General features: G+C 26.9%; 1 protein-coding gene across 3 annotated transcripts in view; it reads right to left on the bottom strand.

Annotated features, from left to right (window-relative positions):
• Positions 1-560: 560 nt before the first annotated feature.
• Positions 561-20,077, bottom strand: part of LOC107453167 (uncharacterized) — a 170,123-nt gene continuing 150,606 nt past the window's right edge. For 2 of the 3 annotated variants that reach the window (XM_043040517.2, XM_016069989.3), the window contains one exon: positions 561-5,021. In XM_043040517.2, coding sequence (XP_042896451.1) covers positions 3,457-4,989 — 1,533 coding nt within the window. In that variant the 5' untranslated portion in view covers positions 4,990-5,021 and the 3' untranslated portion in view covers positions 561-3,456. Of the gene's footprint in view, positions 5,022-16,897; positions 17,801-20,077 lie in introns of those variants that run through there. The other variant, XM_016069908.3, reaches the window with a different exon arrangement.

The raw sequence follows: 20,077 nt of genomic DNA, 5'->3' as shown, positions 1-20,077 counted from the left end.
ATGCTTTATCCTAGTTGAGTTGGGGAAGAAAAAAAAACTGGCAGGAACATGAGCTGTCAAATCAGTTCAATTGCAAAATCTGCTAACAGTTCTTTAAAAATAAGGAAAATATGATAGCAAAATGTATAATTAATAAAATTTTTATTTTAAAAAATTGAAAAATAAACTTATAACTGTTACCAGCAGATTTTGGATGATAGAATTAGTTCGATTAAATTGTTATTTTTATGAATAATAGCGGTTACGAAGTTACGGTTACAAAATTAGTAATCTTTAATAAACCTTTTAATGCTGTAATGACATATTGTTTCATTTGCTGATTCTATGATTAAAATAAATTTTCGTTACTTGATCGTTTTCAAAAATAAAATAAATGTTAAAAAAAAGTTAAAGGAAATGAAGTCATTTCTTTTTATCAAACAAAAGCTAGCTAGAAAACATAATTTTTATATATACATTATATAATAAGTGTTTTAACAATAATGTGATAGTATTGAATTTATACTCAATTTTGGTTTTTTCACATCCATTTTAAAAATTTTTGAATTTTTTAAAAAAAATTTTTAGTTTTTGAAAAGTTTTATTCATTAAAATTAGTTCCTGAGTTCATTGAAACACCTGATATTTCAATATTTTACTTTAAAGAAGAGAAATCTAATACACGTATTTAAATACTGATCATTGTTAGTTAAATCATATGATTAAATAATAAACATTGAGCTAAATATAATAGTAAAGCATATGATTAGACTTCACATTAAAATTGAGCTAATATCTTGTTCTTCTCATCAAATATAAGTGACCAAATTCAATATATTCAAGCATTAAAAGACATTTTTTTGCAACATTGAAGTTTGAAGTTAAAAAGTAAAAAAATAGGGAAAAAAGGAAGTTTAAATAGTTAATATTTTGAAATTCATAATATATCACCCATAGAAATGGCTAAAGAAAATTAATTTATTGAAGAAATCGTTTACATTATTTGAATATTTTATAAAATAAGAATTAATTAATTTAGTATTTCTAGAAATAAAAACCTAACAGCAAATATAAAAAAGTATAGTCACTTATTTATCCGAGTCAAAACCGAACAAGTATAAAAATGACTTTTATCTTTTAAAGACTATTCAGGTACGATGCTTATACTTTTAGTAAAGATAAAAGTTTTAAAATATGTTTTTGCTTTATCTAAAATAAATCTTGTGTATACTTAATAAAAATATTATGAAGAAAAATTTAGTGCTTAAAAGCTCATTCCAAACTGGATATTTTAGTTTAAAAGAGCATTTGCGTGACATAGATAACGAATAAATTTCAGCAAGTATTACAGTATATACACATTTGCTGAGAAAAAGAAACGAAATAATATTGTCTTAAATAAAAGAAGTCTTACTTAAATTTCATTGTTATTCAACAGTCAGTAACATGATAAGTGTTAATAAACAAAACAAAATATTTAAATATAAATTACTCTGAAAAATAAGCATATATCGTAATTCATTTGTCATAGGAACTATATAGTATTGACTTTAACATTCAACAACATAAAAAATGAAGAGAAATTCACACTTTTCACAAACATGAACTTTGGAGCAAAAGAACACTTGAAGAATAAAATGTACTGAACCTTATATTGTTACTTTGCTTTCAGTGAATTTATAATATTTATAAAAAAGAATCCCCGTACCGTACCAGTTACTTTTTTAAACTTGGTACAATATATAAATCTTTAATTTACAAGTTGATGGAGACAAAGTTACTTGTTACATTGATATTTGTATTGTATAGATAAGAATGTATGTAGCGAAAAGCAGAGTAAAAAAATTAAAAGGGTAATTAGATACTTTTAACACGTTTACTTAAAACACGTTTAAAACACGTTTAAAAGCCGTATATCTATTTTGTTCCCATCCATTTTTATTACTTTTTCTCAGGTGTTACTGATCGATTATGAAATATTATAAATGAATGATGTATAATACATTTTTTAATTTAATGCAACAGTTGAATGCGTGCTTATTTTCGATACATAATATTTTAAATTTGAATTAAATATGTAGATTCGAATTTTAAGCAATTAGAACGTATTGATAAAAACAGGTTTAAAAAAATATATGAAGTTAGAACGATTAGATTTATATAATTCTTATTTAAAGGTGGTTTTGTATTATGATTTTGCTGGCTTTGTTTAGCTTTGTTCCTAGATAAGAGTTGTATTTTGTTAAATTAATAAAGATGTATTTTATTCAGGCCTTAATTGAAAAGTGCAAAATTGAATACGTTGCAGTTCACATAATTTTAAACACCAAAAATTTATAAGCTTGGTTGCTAAAATAAAGGTGTAAGATGTAGAGCAATCGTGTTTCGTGTTTTTACTTAAAAAAATTACAGAAATTAGATTTGAATTTCACATTTATGCGTGTAATCAATTTTATGTTAATTTCATTTAGAAACATCAAAAACTGCACAACTATAAGAAAAATTTTTCGAGTTAATATCTACACCCAGTCACCTGAGAAACAATCATTGTTTTATTCTTACCCAAAATCAAAAGCGCGTCACCTTCAAATGGACAATGGCATGAAATAAATATAAATATATATTCATATATCTAATATTTTTCGTATATATATATATAAAGAATTCTCTCTGGCTAGGTGGAGGTAATAGGTTTTTAGGAAACGTGTGATTATGAAACGCAACCAGTCTCTGAGTAAGAATTTCCAACCAGAGAAAGACACAAAACTCTGACATCTTATTTCATTAATAAGATATTCTGAGAGTTTTGATTGAAGTACAAATTAAACTAATAATTTTGATTTACATTAGGAACATAAATGACTGTTGCACAATTTACTTTGCGCTGATTCACTTTCGACGTAGCGTTTTCGTTTTGATTCCCTCTATCACCGAAGTACGGTTGCTTTCTATTCTGGTTGGAAATAACAAATACCTGAGAAGTGTAAAGTTTGTAGTATATAAAATTATCTAGCAATAAATATACTTAATGAAAATCATCTATTTAATATCCAGGATATTATCTTTTTAGTCAATCATAAATCTTTCATTTGCACATTGTAAAAAAAAAATCTCTCACCAAATTTGTAAAAAAAGCCATTTCCGTTAATGTAAAACGTCTTAAAAAACTTGCCTGGAAACCCATCAACTTATCTGGTGTTAACGCATATGAGTGATATTAAGAAGCTCATTACGCTATGGTTTGGACAAACTATGAAATAAAATTTGTGCGTTAGGACCAGCGTTACACCCTATTAAACTTTACAAATAATATCCTGGTGATGTGATAGAAGTAATTCAGAGACTGGAATCGTTATCATAATTTTTCACATTCTCACCCCTTTCTTTGAGGTAGATTTATGGTTCAAGAATATTACGAAGAAAGAACACAAAGCCTTATAATTCCTGATGTTTCAAAAATGAATTCTTAAGAATTAATTAGTTAATTTTTAATTTGAGTTGGAGGGCTAGATTACTACTTTCACCTTCGCTATCATATCTGTCACCATTTCTGCGCCTTAAATCCTTTGGATGATGGTGGAAATCATCCTTCCAAGAAACTAAGCGAAGGTGAGAATGGTCGTCTTCTTCACTTTCTGAGTCCAACCCCTCATCCATACAATCATCTTCTTCGTCCACTTCTTCCTCTATTGGTTCTGCCTCCGAATCACTTTTTGAATTCGATAAGTCTAACACGACATCCAATGATGAATGAATATTTGAAGAATGATAATTGTTGTTGTTTTGTTGAGGTATACGAGGCACTATTACAGATACAGAATTGCTTGTAACAGAAGACTGAACTGTCATATCTATGGGGCCTGTTTGCACTTCTTCGTAGTATCTGCCATTCGAGTTCGGTCGCAAGGGAAAATTAGATATATGTCCCAAAGTAAGATGCATCATATGCGCGGCTTGCATATGAGCCGCGGGTGGCTGTATAGGTGGAGAAGTGGGAGAATTACTTCTCTTTATTACAGAGGTTAAACTTACAGGAGGATGAGGGGTAAGATCTGACAGAGGTGTCGATAGTCTTTCTTTGAGGACTGGAGACAGTATAGGAAGAGAATTGGGCAACGGCGTAGGAACTTGGTCATATGCTCTTGGACGACGGCCTCGCCTTGGTCTTCCAATATTGGCTTCATCCCTCGGACATTTGTGATGAACTAAATGATGCCTACGCCTGAAGCGACCCGAACACTTTTTGCAATGAAATGGTTTTATTCCCTCATGGATAAGAAGATGAGCTTTCAACTGATTACTGTCAGAAAATCTTGAGCTACATAAAGTACACGCATAAGGTCGTTCGCCTGTGTGTACTCGTAAGTGCCTACGGAGGTTCGCAACCTGAACAAACTGCCTGTCGCAGTGACTGCAATGGTACGGTTTTTCACCCGTATGGAGACGCATATGTGTCTTTAAATGATGGTCCCTTGTAAATCTCTTACTACACTCTTTGCATTCAAATGGTTTTTCCCCAGTGTGAGTGCGTTCATGATTTTGAAGTACGTGTTTATAACCAAAGGCACGATCGCAGATCTTGCACATAAACTGTTTATCCCGATTTTGACCTCCCTCTGTTTTGATACCCTTTCCAGTTAAATTAGAACTAGTGGAGTGTATGCCACCAACAATAGATTCACCGTTGTTTCCCGGACTTCCACTAGATCCTCGACTCCCATCTAAAAAATTACCAAGAAGTGCATTCGCCAAAGTTGTGCCGTTCATGGGAAGATTCCCATGTTCGGTTTTTATTGATGTCGAAGTTAGTGATGCATTATTCTTCTCAGCTTCATATGTAGCAAGGGCTGTAACACCCATGGATGGAGGTCTATCTGAAAGTATTCTTCGCGGCTGGCTCGATACCATCGACATAGATCCATTGACTTTGCCATTTGACACTGTGCTGTCGGCATCCCTAGAAGTGGGGACGTCATCACAACCAATGTCCCCTTCCGATCCTTCTTTCATTGTCACTTTTCAGCCAGCCGCTTACGCCTCACCTGCAAATAAAAAAAATATTTGTTATGAAAATTGCAGTAAATATAAGCCGTATGTCAAAATGAGCTTTCAGAAAGCAAAGTTAATTTTTCAAAATATAGTAACTGAGGAAAATACTATTATAAACTTAGACTCTCAAACTTAAAAAAGGGAAGGGTTAATACTCGTCTAAAGTATCACTGTAACACCAATGTGGTAATACTTTCAAGCTCTACTTTGTGGAGTGCTTAGAGAGGAGCTCAGGCTCACTTTCAGAGGTTCTGATCGAACCCGCCCAAACTGGAGATTTAACATATCAGATAAAGGTTGAAATTCTCGAAGATTCTAGGCTAAATAAAATATATACTTCTTGAGATTACTTCTCTTCGGATCATGAGATTTAATACTCCTAAATTGTTTATACTTAATTATTGGACAAAACTAATATTTGTACATTTTGAGCATAGCAAAAAAGTTTATGAGGCAGTAAAAAAGTATCTGAAAGCTTTTTAAAATGCCTGAGTGAGTTGATCCCCAAAAATTGATTGTAGCCAATAGGTTAAGTTTGTCTCTTCTCAATTATTCTAGGCTCTTTTTATAACAGTAATTGAAACATTATTTAGATTTTCTGCAGTAATATTAATTTGTTACTTGAAAAATGCTTCGATGCGTCTTAATTTATCAAACTTAATGTTAAATATTGAAAAAAAAAGAACTTAATATTTTAAACATGCAACTGTTATTTTATTTTATTTTTCTTTATAACCGTCGTTGAACAGTCGACCCAATTTTATGGGTTTACGACTACTAATGTTCAACTCCGTAGCCTTGAAATTTTGAACCCAATCCAGAAGACAAGGGGACCCCGGGATCAAATATTGGGAGAAATTTTGCTTTCGTGGAGGACTTTTTGATGGAGCTAACCCGCATTGCACAAGTGTTTGAAGATTACGTGTTTTTGTAATATATTTTTCTAATTTAGACTTACTTTAATATATACAGTACCCGGCAAATTATTAGACGCACTATATGATTCTATGTAAAATCTTAATTATCAGGTGATACAATACAGCTTTATTGTTTTTAAGCGACTGAAACTGGTTTGCACTTGTTTACTTACGTNATATTTTTCTAATTTAGACTTACTTTAATATATATATATATACAGTACCCGGCCAAATTATTAGACGCACTATATTATTCTATGTAAAATCTTAATTATCGGGTGATACAATACAGCTTTATTGTTTTTAAGCGACTGAAACTGGTTTGCACTTGCTTACTTACGTTCGTGTATCAATTGGATAAATTAGACGATACATTATATAAATATTGAATACTTATTATATAAGGCATTATATTGTAAAAATTAGATCGAATTATTAGACACACTGTAGTTTTTTAATAATTACATGTTTTGCACGAGTTTATATGCAATACTTTTATATTTAAACATATATGTAATGGGTTTTTATTCAGGTGATTTTTTACATACTTCCTATTTATATTTATTTTTAACGTATAGCATTACAATATTAACCAATTGATATACGAACGTAAACAAGTGCCAACCGGTTTCAGCCTTGTAAAAACAATAAAGCTATATCACCAGAGAATTAAGATTTTACACATAATCTTATAGTGCGTCTAATAATTAGGCCAGGGACTGTGCGAGGACTGTGTGTGTTGAACATAATGCTAAATAAAGCTTTTCTATTATTAATGTGACGCAAAAGTTTATTCGAAATATGTTGTTACATATTTTTTTTAAAAAATAGGATTAGAGTAAATTTCTCTGTGATTAAATTATTTAATCGTCAGAAATAAATAGAACAGATAAAAATATATTCATCAGCAGCAGCGACCAAGATTTAAATGATATTTTTAAAAATTGCATAATTTCAGGAATAATTAGATGTTGATATGTTGACTGGTGCTGGCAAACACAAATCGAAATAACATTAAGATCTAAAAGGCTTAAAATGGTTGTCACAAAAAAGATTTTAAGAAATTTGCAAAATTCAAAAATAAAATAAAATAATAAATAAAATTCTTGATAGTGTTGTGCGATGCATTATTATTATTTATATTTTTAATGTATAGTATAATTGATAAGTTTTTGTTGTGTATTCGTAGTAAAAAATAGAATAGGAATTAAAACATTTTGTTGTTTAAATACATTCCATCGGTTTAAATTGATAGAAATGTGTTTATCTAGAGAGCATAAAAGAGAAAATTATTACAACATGAGAGAAAATGTCAGAAAAACCCCTCAGGAAACCTAATGCCATATTACTTAATTAAACTCACTAATTAAACTTAAACAAGAAGCGTTGAAACAGTACAAACGCCATAATTCTGACAATTACTTTAAAAATAATTTTTATTTACTTGGAAATACACCAAAAATTTATTCTTGTTCAAAGTATGCATGATAGTGCCCATTAAATAGCGTGAAAAGTGAAAATTTATTGATTTTTAGCAACTGATAAAATGCGACCATTTGACGTGACTCAAAAAAATTTTATGCCTAGGAAGAATTTATTTCACCACTGCAAATTAAAATGTCAAAAACAAGTGATCTTTGATAATACAAATTCTCATTAAACTTGAATATTGATAACAGAAAATTCAAGGAAAATTTATGGAAAGAGAGTATAACGTGTTTGACATTACCACAGCTTTGCTCTGAAGTAGTATAAATATTAAATTTTAAAGCGTACCCAGTATTAAAAGCGGTCTATTTCAATGCTTATAAAATTTGTTTAGTCAGGCTTTTTTAAAATATACAAGGAACAGGGAGACTGATGAAAGAGAATATATATTTAAGATTTCAAGAATTCTCTTAAATAAGGAAAATTGAATTAGTTAACGAAGAGTAATTAAAAATTTTGCGGATTTATGAAATAAGACGATTTGCGGATTTATGAAATAATATTCATAAACGTATTTATACTTATTTCTGAAAAGAATTATTGAAATTGGATAACTTAGAAATCTTTTTTTTAAATCAAGAACTTGAAATTGTAAAGCAACTAAAAAGCGAAAAATATAAAAAAAATTATGGCAATTTTTCTTAAAATTATTATTATCATTTTTAACTAAAGGGATCTACTATGAACCACTTGTTCTCTTTTAACTTTTAAGACAAGAAATACCATTTTTTCGAATGAAAAATATGCTTAAATAAAATTTAATTCAAACACGTATTCTTTACTCAAAATAAATTCATATATATATCAATAGAAAAAGAAGTGCTTACTAAAAATAAGGTGGATATTAAAAAGTGTGGCTCAATATTTTGAAATTTTAAACTTATGCATTGTAAAAAATACTGAGTAAATTACAGTAAAAAGCACTGGTCCCCTGAGTCCTGCTAAAATTCAATTAATTTGAAGAAGTTGAGGTCTCTGACCCCCCATATGTAGTAAATATATTATTTAAATGTAGCATATTCATATCTAAAAGCTAATATCATTTTAGTTGAAATGATATTTGACTTAGTTTATTTCATCAATTCATGTTCGATAGAATTTTACAAATAGCTTAGAACAAGTATCTTTGGCAATGAATATTAAAAGTATTTTCTCTGTAAATGAAAATTTTTAATAAAATTACAAAACTAATAATCTTTATGGCAAAAATGAGGGTATTCAAAAAATTGAATTAGCTCTTAAAAGTAATAAGTTCAATGTTTGAAAAAAAGCGAATCTATTAAATATGTAATATATATTGTAATATATATTGTAATATATATTGTAATATATATTGTAAAAAAATGTAAAAAAATCTAATATATATTGTTGTAATGACAACAGTCTGGTAATATGGGCCATTATTACTAGAAGACTATTAAAATACGATTACTGGTAATCAGAATCTTATTAATAATCGTTAAAAACAATATTAAGGAATTCAAATAAAAAAATTTTTTTACAAAATTTTACATGAAATCAATATAAATAAAATTGAGATTTTTTTATTCTGTGTTTTGAATTGAAGAACAATTTTCAACAAGCATCTAATCTTTAATAAAAAACTAATTTTATTTCATCTTCACCCTACCTTTTACTAGAAAAGTAAATCCAGAAGAAAAAAAAATGAGCATAGTATTTACTTTAATTTTATTTTATGTTAAATATAATTTTATATAATTCTTTTCTCTTAGTTACTAACTTTTAATTCTTATTCATGATCTATGTAATCTTTTTCTATAGATGAATGGTTCGATTTGACTATTGAATATACACACGCTTATACACTGAATTCAAATATTTTAATACTAAGTAATTGTTATATTATACTATCTTTATATCACAGTAAGTATTTAAATCTCATAGAGTCACCATGATTTTTATGATGCCACTATGATAGCCACATTGAATGGCCTTACATTTTACAACAGATGAGATTGCGACAATATAACAATGAGTCTCATTTTCAAATTGTTCAGGAAAGCGACCTTCAAAAGCATTTTTGGTGGGAGAAAGAAACACGATTTCCATATGCACAATAAAATGTTAGAGTATTGTACTGTTATTATACTGAAATTCTGGAAACTTTTAAAGCATATATCTAGAAAAAATACTAAGAAACAGTTCAATGTAAAGGATGAAAAAAATTATATCTTTGAAAAAATAAAAACTGTTCTAATTAATGTCTTTTTATACCCAATTTAGCAGTCAAAAATTAAATACATTAAAAATATATATATAAACAATAAAAACTATAACACTATATTTACAAAAAGAATTTTTACTAAGTATAATGATGGGGCAAACAAATTGGATGTTAGCTAAATACTTTAAAAATATATGTGTTTTTCGTACTGTATTTCAAATTCAAAAATTTGAAATTTAAAAAAAAAATTAACACAATACTGATTATAAAGAACAAAACTAGTATTTTGTAAAGGAAAAACTACGGAAGTTAATTCTTTTTTGTTTAAAACATCTGTCAGGTTGTATTTGTGTTATTGTTAGATATGACTAGCACTAAAATTCAAGAAACTTTTGCATAGAAATAATTTCAAAATTTTTGTAACCAATGCCAAACTAGTGATAAGGCGTAATTCTTAGGATCACGTTCTTTTGGAAATTAATATTTTTTATCTAAAAGCAAACTGCAATAAGATTTATAAATATGAATTTAAAAAAATATCTATACATAATAAATAATTTAAAAAATTAATTTTTTAATTTCTTCAAATTAAAATGATGATAAATGATATTTGATTCTCATGTATTTCAATAATATTGCAATTAGTATGTCACTGTGATACCATGACAAATATCGGTCAATATAATATGATTTTTATGAATTAATTCCTAAAAATTCATTAACTCATATCATGAAAGTTTTTGTTTACGTTTCTTTTGTGTACTTATTTAAAAAGAAAAGTAATAAATGATTGATGTCAGGTAATAATGTAATATACTATATTGTTAACTAATTTCAAGGTATTTAAACTTTTTTTTACAAAAATTTACATTAAAAAAATTGAGCAACTCATAAAATATTACTATAAGATAACTCGAAATTATCAGAAAATAATTTGAAAAGGCAATCATTTCATTTATCTTTGAGCTTAAGCAAATTAGCTGATAATTTTCTTTTATATAACAGTTTTAAATAAAAATGGACATTTTTGATTAAAGTAGACGTTTAGAGCAAAGAAAGTCGGATAACATTTGAAGTACTTTATTGTTATAGTTCACACTATTTTCATATATACCCCATAACTGTCACCATTTCGCAAGATATTGACCATGATCTCGCGAAACACACTGATGAAGTATTAAGGGAAAAAAAAATTTTAATACCAAAGAGTCAACATGTTGATGTAATGTTATGGAGATCCATTAATATTTTAGGAAGCGAAAATGCTAAGCCATTAAAAAAATATTACTCATAAGAATCATTAATATTTAATTTTAAAAAACTAAGTGTATACATATTTTGAAAAAAAAATTGTTTGTAAAAAATAAAAGTATGGAAATTTAAGACACAAGTTTGGAAAGTTGGAACAAAAGCCAAAACTGCCGCCAAATCAATACATACTTAAAAAAAAAAATTAGTCAATTTTAGCTAAAACTAATTTAGTTTAAGGTAAAAGGAGTAATTTTTAGAATTTTCATAATTTCTTATGTAAATGGATATTTGAAATAAAAAATAAATAAAATAAATATCAAGATAAAAGTTGACAATCTATAATCTGAATAGGCTTTATTTGCTTACACATTGGTTACTTATTTTGATATTTACGCCGTGAGGAACACTATAAATAATCTAACTAATCTATTTACAATGCGTAAAAAGTATCTTTTTTAGTATAATATTTTTAAAGGAAGAAAAAAATTTACCTAAAATCTATTGTAAAGGAAGGACAGGAATTAATGTTGTCTTTGCATTGATATTTAAAGTAATTAAGTTATCAAAATAGAATTATTATAGTTGATTTTTTTATACTAAATTTTATTTGATTTATCACGAATGAAACTAAAATTTGCGCAACATTTTTAACGTGCTATTTTAAAGTTTTAAATTAAAATCCATGAAAAAAAAATTATCCTAAATTTGACTGAAAAATGCTTACTTATTACCGGAGAAATTATCGGATTTTTAGGGAACTATTCACAAATTTTTAAATTTGTTTATTGGTCTATTTATACTATAAATAAAGGGGGGGATGATTCAAGATTTAAGAAAATGGGTTAAAAATTTTTTAAGATAAAAAGAAATAATTTGTCTATTATAATAAAATTACTAAGTTTATAAAGAAATAAAACTTCATAAGTTTGTTTTTAGTTGCATGATATATTATTATTTAAAATTTCAACTAAATAAAAGAAAGCAAAACAGTTATAGCAGTTTGTTTTTATTCACAAAATGTTTTGTAGGAAAAATGATCAAAATTGCCTTGTTTTACTTCCATATTTTTTCAAAATATAAATATATTTAGTTCAATACTAAGATATAAACTAAATTTATTACTTAGTGCTTGTATGATGTATAAAGCAATGCAAAACTAACATCTTAAACATTTAGCTCAGAATAAGAACTTTATAAATGATAAGAATTCTTAAATTCAAATTCAACAACTCTTTTAATTTGGCATATTTTTTTGAAAAAATATATACTTTTTATGGATTTAAATGTATATTTCAAGTTACTGATTTACTTTTTTTATAAACTTATCAAAATAAATCACATACAATATTTTCTGAAAAGAAAAAAAGATTTATCATGCAAAATTTTTAAAAAAAAAAAGCATTAAGTAACAGATTTTATAAAGCGAATTAATATTCACGAATATTTATGGTTTTGTCTTGTATTATGCTTCACGTTTTAACATGAATTCAGTTTTTTTTTTCAATCTACTTTTAATGTCACGCATGACAAAACAAAAAAATAATAATGTAAAATGTAAAAAGCCAAAGTTTCCACATTTTATAAAAAACAAAATAAATTTATTTATTTTAGCAAAAGAGACTTAAAAAAAAACAAAAAAACAAAAAACACGCACACACAAAAGCAAGTAAAGTTTATGAAAATGGATTTTTTCATTTTTCCTTCGTCATTAAAGTCATAATTTCATAATCCAGTTCGATTTCATTAAAGCGTATGTCGGTCAACTGACTGCAATCAAATTACATCCTAATAAATTAAACTATATAAAGGTCTAAACGTATTTTAATTCTTTTTAAATGATTTTCTTAAATAAAAAGTTAATAATTAAACATAAATCTTCTCATGAAATTATTTTGAAATTTTATTATTTAAAAACCGTCTCATTGTTAAAACAGGAGTAGAAATAAATTTTATAACACTTCTATTTCAACTTAATGCTTTTAAGTTTTAAATATAAATTTGAGTAACAATATTTTTTTAGAAAGAGGTTAATATTCAAACTAAGTAAATCAATAATTAACAAAATAAGAAAATTAATTATTTTACAAGTTTAAACTAAGTAAATAAATCAAGTAAACTTCGACTTAATGTTTGCCTTGTTCAATGCTAGATTCTTCCAATTATCTTACAAGTTCTTACTTTTTTGAGATTTTTAAAATTTATTTTTTTATTTTATTAAATGAGTATTTTAAATGAAAGAAAGCTTTTAATTTAGCTACGAAGCTCTTTCAAGCCTTATTGCAAATAAATTCAAGGCGAATCATTCAGACGAAATTTAAATATAGATTTTTTTTATTGCTCTTAGAAAAAAAATTCTTATTGTTTCGAACTTTGAAATCAGTACTGAATATTAATGATTTGATGTCTGATTTCTTTACTTAAAATATCGGCTGAACTAATTAACTAGTAAATTTAAAGTCACCTCTTCAAACCAATAGAAATAAGTCCCAGAACATGAAGATAGAAGTTAGATTAAAAGTTATTCATAGTGTTCTGTTCCTTTTTCATTTATTTATTTTTTTGCATACTGTACATTAAAGTTAATAATTGACAAATTTTAATACTAAAAATTCTTAAAAAAAGTTTTCTTTTCTAAAAAAATTCTAGTTGTTCTAAAATCAGTCTTACATTCATTTTTTTTTCTATTTATAATATTAAATAATTCATTCATTAAATGACTATTTCATTAATTGATAAAGTAATTAATTCATTTTGAGTTGTTTAGTGAAAAATAAACGATGCTTAGAAATAGTTCGTAGCTAAGATTTAAATTTCTGATCAAAGCTAATCAAATTTATTTTAAAGTTACTGATTCACTTCGTGTTGATTAGTAAAGTAACTAATTTTATTTATTGTTTACTCTATTTAAGAGAACCTTCTTATATTCGTTGAAAATGATCTGCTGCTGAAGAGAGAGAATTTCGAGATTTCATATCAAAGTAACATTTTACAATTAACAATTTTAATTTTTTTAAATCTCAAGTAAATACATTATACAGAAGTTAATTTATTTATCGATTATAACGAAGATTATTTATTACGGATGATTAAACAAAGCTTTATTATCCATTAATAGATGATTTTCAAAATGTTTTTCAACAAGAGAGAGACAGAGATAGTTATTTTTATGATTTTAAAACTGCATTTGTACTAAATGACTAAAAAGTAACTAATTTATTTACTAATTAATGCTAAATTAACTATTAATTATTATGTGTTGTTAGGTAAAAAAAATAATCCTATACATTGATGGTAAACAAAAATATCTCTTACATTGATAAGTCATGTTTCAAAACGAAACAGAAATTTAGATTTAAGATAAAAAATAAATTTTATTATTATTTCTTAAGTACAAATATTTTACTATGGGAATGCAACTACAGTGTTTATTCTAATATAAATCTTTTCTTTGAAATAAAGTTGAGAATGTGAATAATGAGTCATGGCATTCTGAAACATTTTTTTTTTGTTGACAATAATGGATTTAGACAAATCAATTCGTTAAATACTTAAAAAATGTCAGGAATAAATTGTTTAAAAACAAAAGATTTAAATATATCTTTTAGAATGTGTTTCAGAAATTTATGTAGATTACAGTTCTAAAATGTATGATACACATAAATTTTTCATGTAAATATAAATTTATATATGAATTATATGTATGAATTTATGAATAGCTAAATTGTTATACTAATTAAATTTAAACTCAGGTATACATTTTCTTAATTATATATTGTTTAAAAAATACATATTGAAATTCTAAACATCAGTAAATAAGTTTTACACTTTACATAATTATTCCTTAATGCAATCATGTAATTCTAAAAAGAATATATTTTACAACGTTTGCATTATATTAATGTGTTATTAATGATAAATTACTTTAATACGCAGAAAATTTTTATGATTTAAAAAAATAGTTCAAAACATTTAAACTGAAATCATAATTTACATATTAATCTTAAAGTTACACATTAATCTATTAGTCGAATTAAATATTCAACTAATTTAGAATAGAACTGAAAATCATTTTTCTACTTAAATAGAGCAGTATTTTTTAAAACAAGTATTTTTTTCCAAGTATTATATATATGTTGAAGCCTGTAAGTAAGATAAAAACATTCGTAACAACACTTTGTTGTTTTTTCACTAATAAAAAAAATTCTGTTTAATAAAATAATGAAAACATTTATAGAAACACTTTCTTAACCAGACTTTGAAAAGAATTTAGTTTTGTACTATCATAAAAATGATATGAAATATGTCACAAGAAAATCGTGCAGAGTGCTCTTTTCTAACTTAACTTATAACTAAAATTTTAAGTTTGAAAATATTGAAAAATGTTTGCAAGAAACATGCCTATTTTTTCCAAACACTGAATAGAAGTTATTGATTTCTGCGCAACTATATAAATGTTTCATAAGCCTACATTAATATTACGAATTTTACAATTACAACTTTTGCAAAAATTCAAGAAAAAATTTGCACGCTTACAATATGCTTTTTTTCTCCTCTTAAGTTTATTGAACATTGAAAAAGGAATGCAAATAATGTTTAAATTTATCATTTTTTTCTCTTCATACAGAAACTGATGGATATTTATCTACAAGAATTAATTATAGTTTATTTGCTTAGTTATTTTTAAAAACCGAACTTTAAAAAAATGCTTATATCAAAGGCAGAAAACGTTGTTGCAAAGTCGAGTGATGTTAGTTGCTTTGTAAAATATGCTCATAAACAATCCTAATCCTGACTAAAATGTATGCATATTGTTCAAAATGTATGTCATAAAGAATAAATGTACAATATTTAATGTAGTTAAATGTATATAGATCTATAATATATAGATTAATGTTTATAAATCTATTGTATTGCATAAATCTGTTGTATGAATATAACGACGCACATATTTCGATTCTTTTTTCCTTTTTTCAAAATATATACATTGTTCTTCCTTCTTTTTTTTCTTCTTTTTTTACAATCTAAAATTGATATTATTTATAAACAAGTGCTACTAAATACTTTTATTAATAGTGTGTTCTTTTGTACAGTGTTCTTTTTTCTTTTTTTTTAACAATCTAAAATTGATATTATTTATAAACAAGGGTTACTAAATAAGCTATTTAATACTTCCTATTTTAATTTAGCAGTTACTTACATTAACATACCTTAGGGAAAAAAGGGTCAAGTTATATTTAGGTAAATGTTCATTGGAGATTTTGATGTCATTTGCAGAAAAAATCCTCTCCATCAAATCGTACAAGAGATTATTACCGAATTTTATTTCAGAACTCATCTCTTTAATAAAAGTAGGTAAAAAATAGTCATTATTGAATTTCAAACCTTCGCTTTAGACATTTTGAAATGACTTTATATGCTTATAATGAAAACAAAGAAAAATATAAATAGACGATTCCGATTCATTTCAATGAAAATTAACTGATTTTTAAAACAAAATAATTGAATAAAGTAATACATAAAGTAAGGAAATAAATAAAAAGCTTTATAAATTAATTAATATCAGAGACATACATATATATATTTCTACCGTGCAACAAATGAAAAAGAATTGTTAAAGTCTTGAATTGTATTGAAGAAAATTTGTAACTTCCTATTTATAAATTTTAAATAGTAAGGCAATTTATAAAATAACTTCAAAAGTGTTTGAAGAAATTTAAACTATTTGAAATAAATTTGTGTAAAAAACATGGAATTTTTAGCACACAAATTTCCAAGTTAATGCACGAGATATTTCGTTGTCTATGAAATTACCACGTAAAAACAAAGTTAGTTTTCTAAACTTGAGACTTTTCATAAATTTTAAAATAAAATTTGTTCGACAGTTTTAATTTGAATTGATTTCTTTCGCAAATATATTCAAAAATATATTTGTAGACCAATTTTCAAAACATTGATGTCTTAGGCGGAAAAAAAAAATTTGGTCAATAGTCTATCCGATAATACCATAATCAAACAGATAATCACATACCTTCTCCACGTCTCTATCAGCTGCGATCGGAGCCGCCATAGTCCATTTCAGCCCTTCAGTTCATTTCCATTTATACACGTGCACTTAATATAATCGCCAGTATTTTTTTAAAAAAATCACAATTCCAAATTTCTTTTCTTTTACACTCGAGTTACCATTTCAGATGTTGTCTTCTTGCAATTTCTTTCTCTTTTAGTTTGTTTCACTGCACGCTTTCTCACTCCAAACCCAGTTCAAACTTCTCACCCCCTCCGTTCCAGCTCTTTCCTTTCTCTACTGAGCTTTTTTCCTGGCGTAACGGAGTGAGGAGACAAAAAATGGGGGTCGTAGGCATACGACAGACCCCTCGTAGCCAATAAGAGACAGCCTTCTTTCGTTTCCTCCAATGATGGTACGTGCGAGCTTGCGTTTCGGGCCAATAGGGGTGTGGGGTTTTGGGATTCCCTCATATCTCCACCTACTAGTTTTGATTTATTTTCTATTTTTCTTCCCTATTCCCTCTGTTTATGCATCTAAACGTGAAGGTGACAAATTCTCTTTTTTACAGACGCTGTCGTGGAATCTTGCTTTTTTACCATCAGTATTTATTTGTTTCATGATATTAGGCTACCTGATATTTGGATAGAATGACGCTCATTTTAATTGGAGGTTTCCGATTCTGTTTGCCTAAACTCTTTTTTTCTGTTTAAATTTAAGGTAGCATTAGTCCTTATTATGAAGTGTGCAACAATGAGTAATATGGTTTTTATTAATTGTTTAATTAAAATCTATTTTGGGAGTTTAAAGTGTTGAGTTTACTATTAGGTTGTTAAATAAACAATTGATAAAGGATTTCAATAAGAATAATTCATGATGAGGATTGCTAGATATTCTGGGAATCAATTACCACATTCAACTCTTTTTGGCATGATTATTATTATATCATTGTCCTATTTGTTGGTAGCTTCAAAAATTTAAGAAAAAAAAAAAATGCGATGAAAGAGTACACTAAAAATGTCGATACACATTACATTTTTTAAATTGTTTATTTTCAGGATAGCAGGGTAAGAAATTAAAATGGAAGCACATTTCAAATAGAATCCAAATGGGAGCAAATTAATTCAAATTATTGTTCATTATTAAGAATAAACTCTTTACTAATAAATAAAGTGCTTAATATAATTTTTTAGATCATTAAATTCATTATGATTTTCCTAATTTTATGATATTCCTCATTTTTAATTGATAATTCTAGTTAGTATTATTTTAATATAGTTCTTCGTTTGAATTGGATAACATTTTATAAAAAAAATGTTGTGGCCATTAGCTTATTTTTAAAATAATTTAATTAGACGCATATCTACTCAACTGAAATTTTTAAACACACCAACACATATTATGTATTTATATGGATAAGTTTATTATTGCTCTAAAAATTGAAGTAAAAAAAATTTAAATTTCTTTTGCTGCATCATTAATTTTGCTTTCATAAAATTTAAAGTATTTTATACTTAATTGTAATGTACACATTGATCAAAATTTAAAAATAAAGTTGAGAATGTGNAAAAAAAAATACTAAGTTTGGAAACATTGAGCTTTCACATTTCTACTAATTGATTGTTTAACGTGGTAGTCGGCATACTATGCTACATGTGACATTTGTATGATCCAAGAGGTGCTTGCATTTGAAGTTAGTGTAGAAGAGAATTTGGCGATCACTGGTTTAGAGAATTTAAGAAATGTCTTTTGAACAAAACTATCTCTAAAAAAATTTCTGTAACGATTTCAGATAGAGAAACAAAATAATTTTCTTTTGAAGTAACTCTTGCTTCAAAAAGAGAGGGGGTGGAGAACCATAAGGAACAAAAATTGGAGAGCATAAAAACATCTTCAATTCTTCGAAAAAACAAAGTTTTATTCTGCTCTACAAGCAATTATCTTCCTCCATTTCCTTTTATATTTCTTTTCTTTTACTCTAGAACATTTAATGTTTATTTCCAAAAGTTCTCCTTAAACGGTAATCAGCGAGGGAATTTTTTTATTCTCCTCTCTTTCCCCATTTCTGTGCTTTCTTCTTAGAGCCAGAGCATGACGCACTGGCAGGCTTCTCATCAATCAGAGGGTGGTGGTGGTAGAGGATAGAAAAATCGAGATGGGGGTCTCGTGGATTTAGTTTTGCACCCTCTCTCCCCTCCCCAGTAAGCAGCACCCCACCCTAAAAAACTCCGTACTCATTTGCAGAATGCGCGTCACTCGGTAGTGGAAAACCACAAGATACAAAGAACTGTTGGATGCCTTTTCACTGTAGATCGACAATCAAATGAGTCTAGAGGGAAATTACGACGCTGCTGAGGAGAACAAATAAATGGAAAATCAATGGCCTACGCCAAACACAACTTTCAACAGTACAACTATGAAATGTATAGACTTGAAATGAAGATTTCATTTTTCCGTTTGGCAACAGTTTCAATTTACATCATCATTTATATTACACGTAAAACTAACTTTCTTTCTCTTTCAAAATCAATCCTTCGTATTCTCTATGTTTTTCGATAAGCACATTATAGTTCACACTATGATAATGTAGATTTCAATTTTCTTTTTGGTAACTGTTGCTTAGCCGTAGTTTTCTTCCTAAATTATACTCTTATGAACTCCTTTGAATTACTAACCCCTTTGAATTCTGCATATTTTCAGCAAGAACATTGTTATACTATGGTAATGAAGATTTCATCTTCTTTTTGGTATCAATTGATATTTCAAGCATCAATTTTCCACATCTACTGCACCCAAAATTAATTTCGTTTTCCAAATACAATCCTTTGAATTTCTAAAAACTTTTTTTTCTCGCTGCAATAAGTTCTGGCAGATTGTAGATATATAATGAATATTAAGGAAATAATCCTTATTTACTTATTTAATATCATGTATCTACAATCCTTAAGGCTTAATATCAACTTTTAGAGGTTTAGCTTAAAGGAATGTAAATATATAATATTGAAAAAATAAAGGATGTAATACATACTGCATAAGAAAAAATTTCTTTTCGTTGCTGTTGCTATGTTCTTCAGAAATAATTTTTTTTTGAAAACATAGTCAGAATAAAATTGATGTTAAATGCCTTAGAAATGAATTTTATACTTAAAATGCTGCCATGCCATGTAAATTCCACGCACAGTTCTAATGCGAGGTGGTAAAATT

This window comes from Parasteatoda tepidariorum, chromosome 3 (genome assembly GCF_043381705.1).
Source record: "Parasteatoda tepidariorum isolate YZ-2023 chromosome 3, CAS_Ptep_4.0, whole genome shotgun sequence".
Lineage (NCBI taxonomy): Eukaryota > Metazoa > Arthropoda > Arachnida > Araneae > Theridiidae > Parasteatoda > Parasteatoda tepidariorum.
The sequence above is the reverse complement of the archived record's forward strand: the minus strand, read 5'-3'. Positions and strand labels throughout refer to the sequence as shown.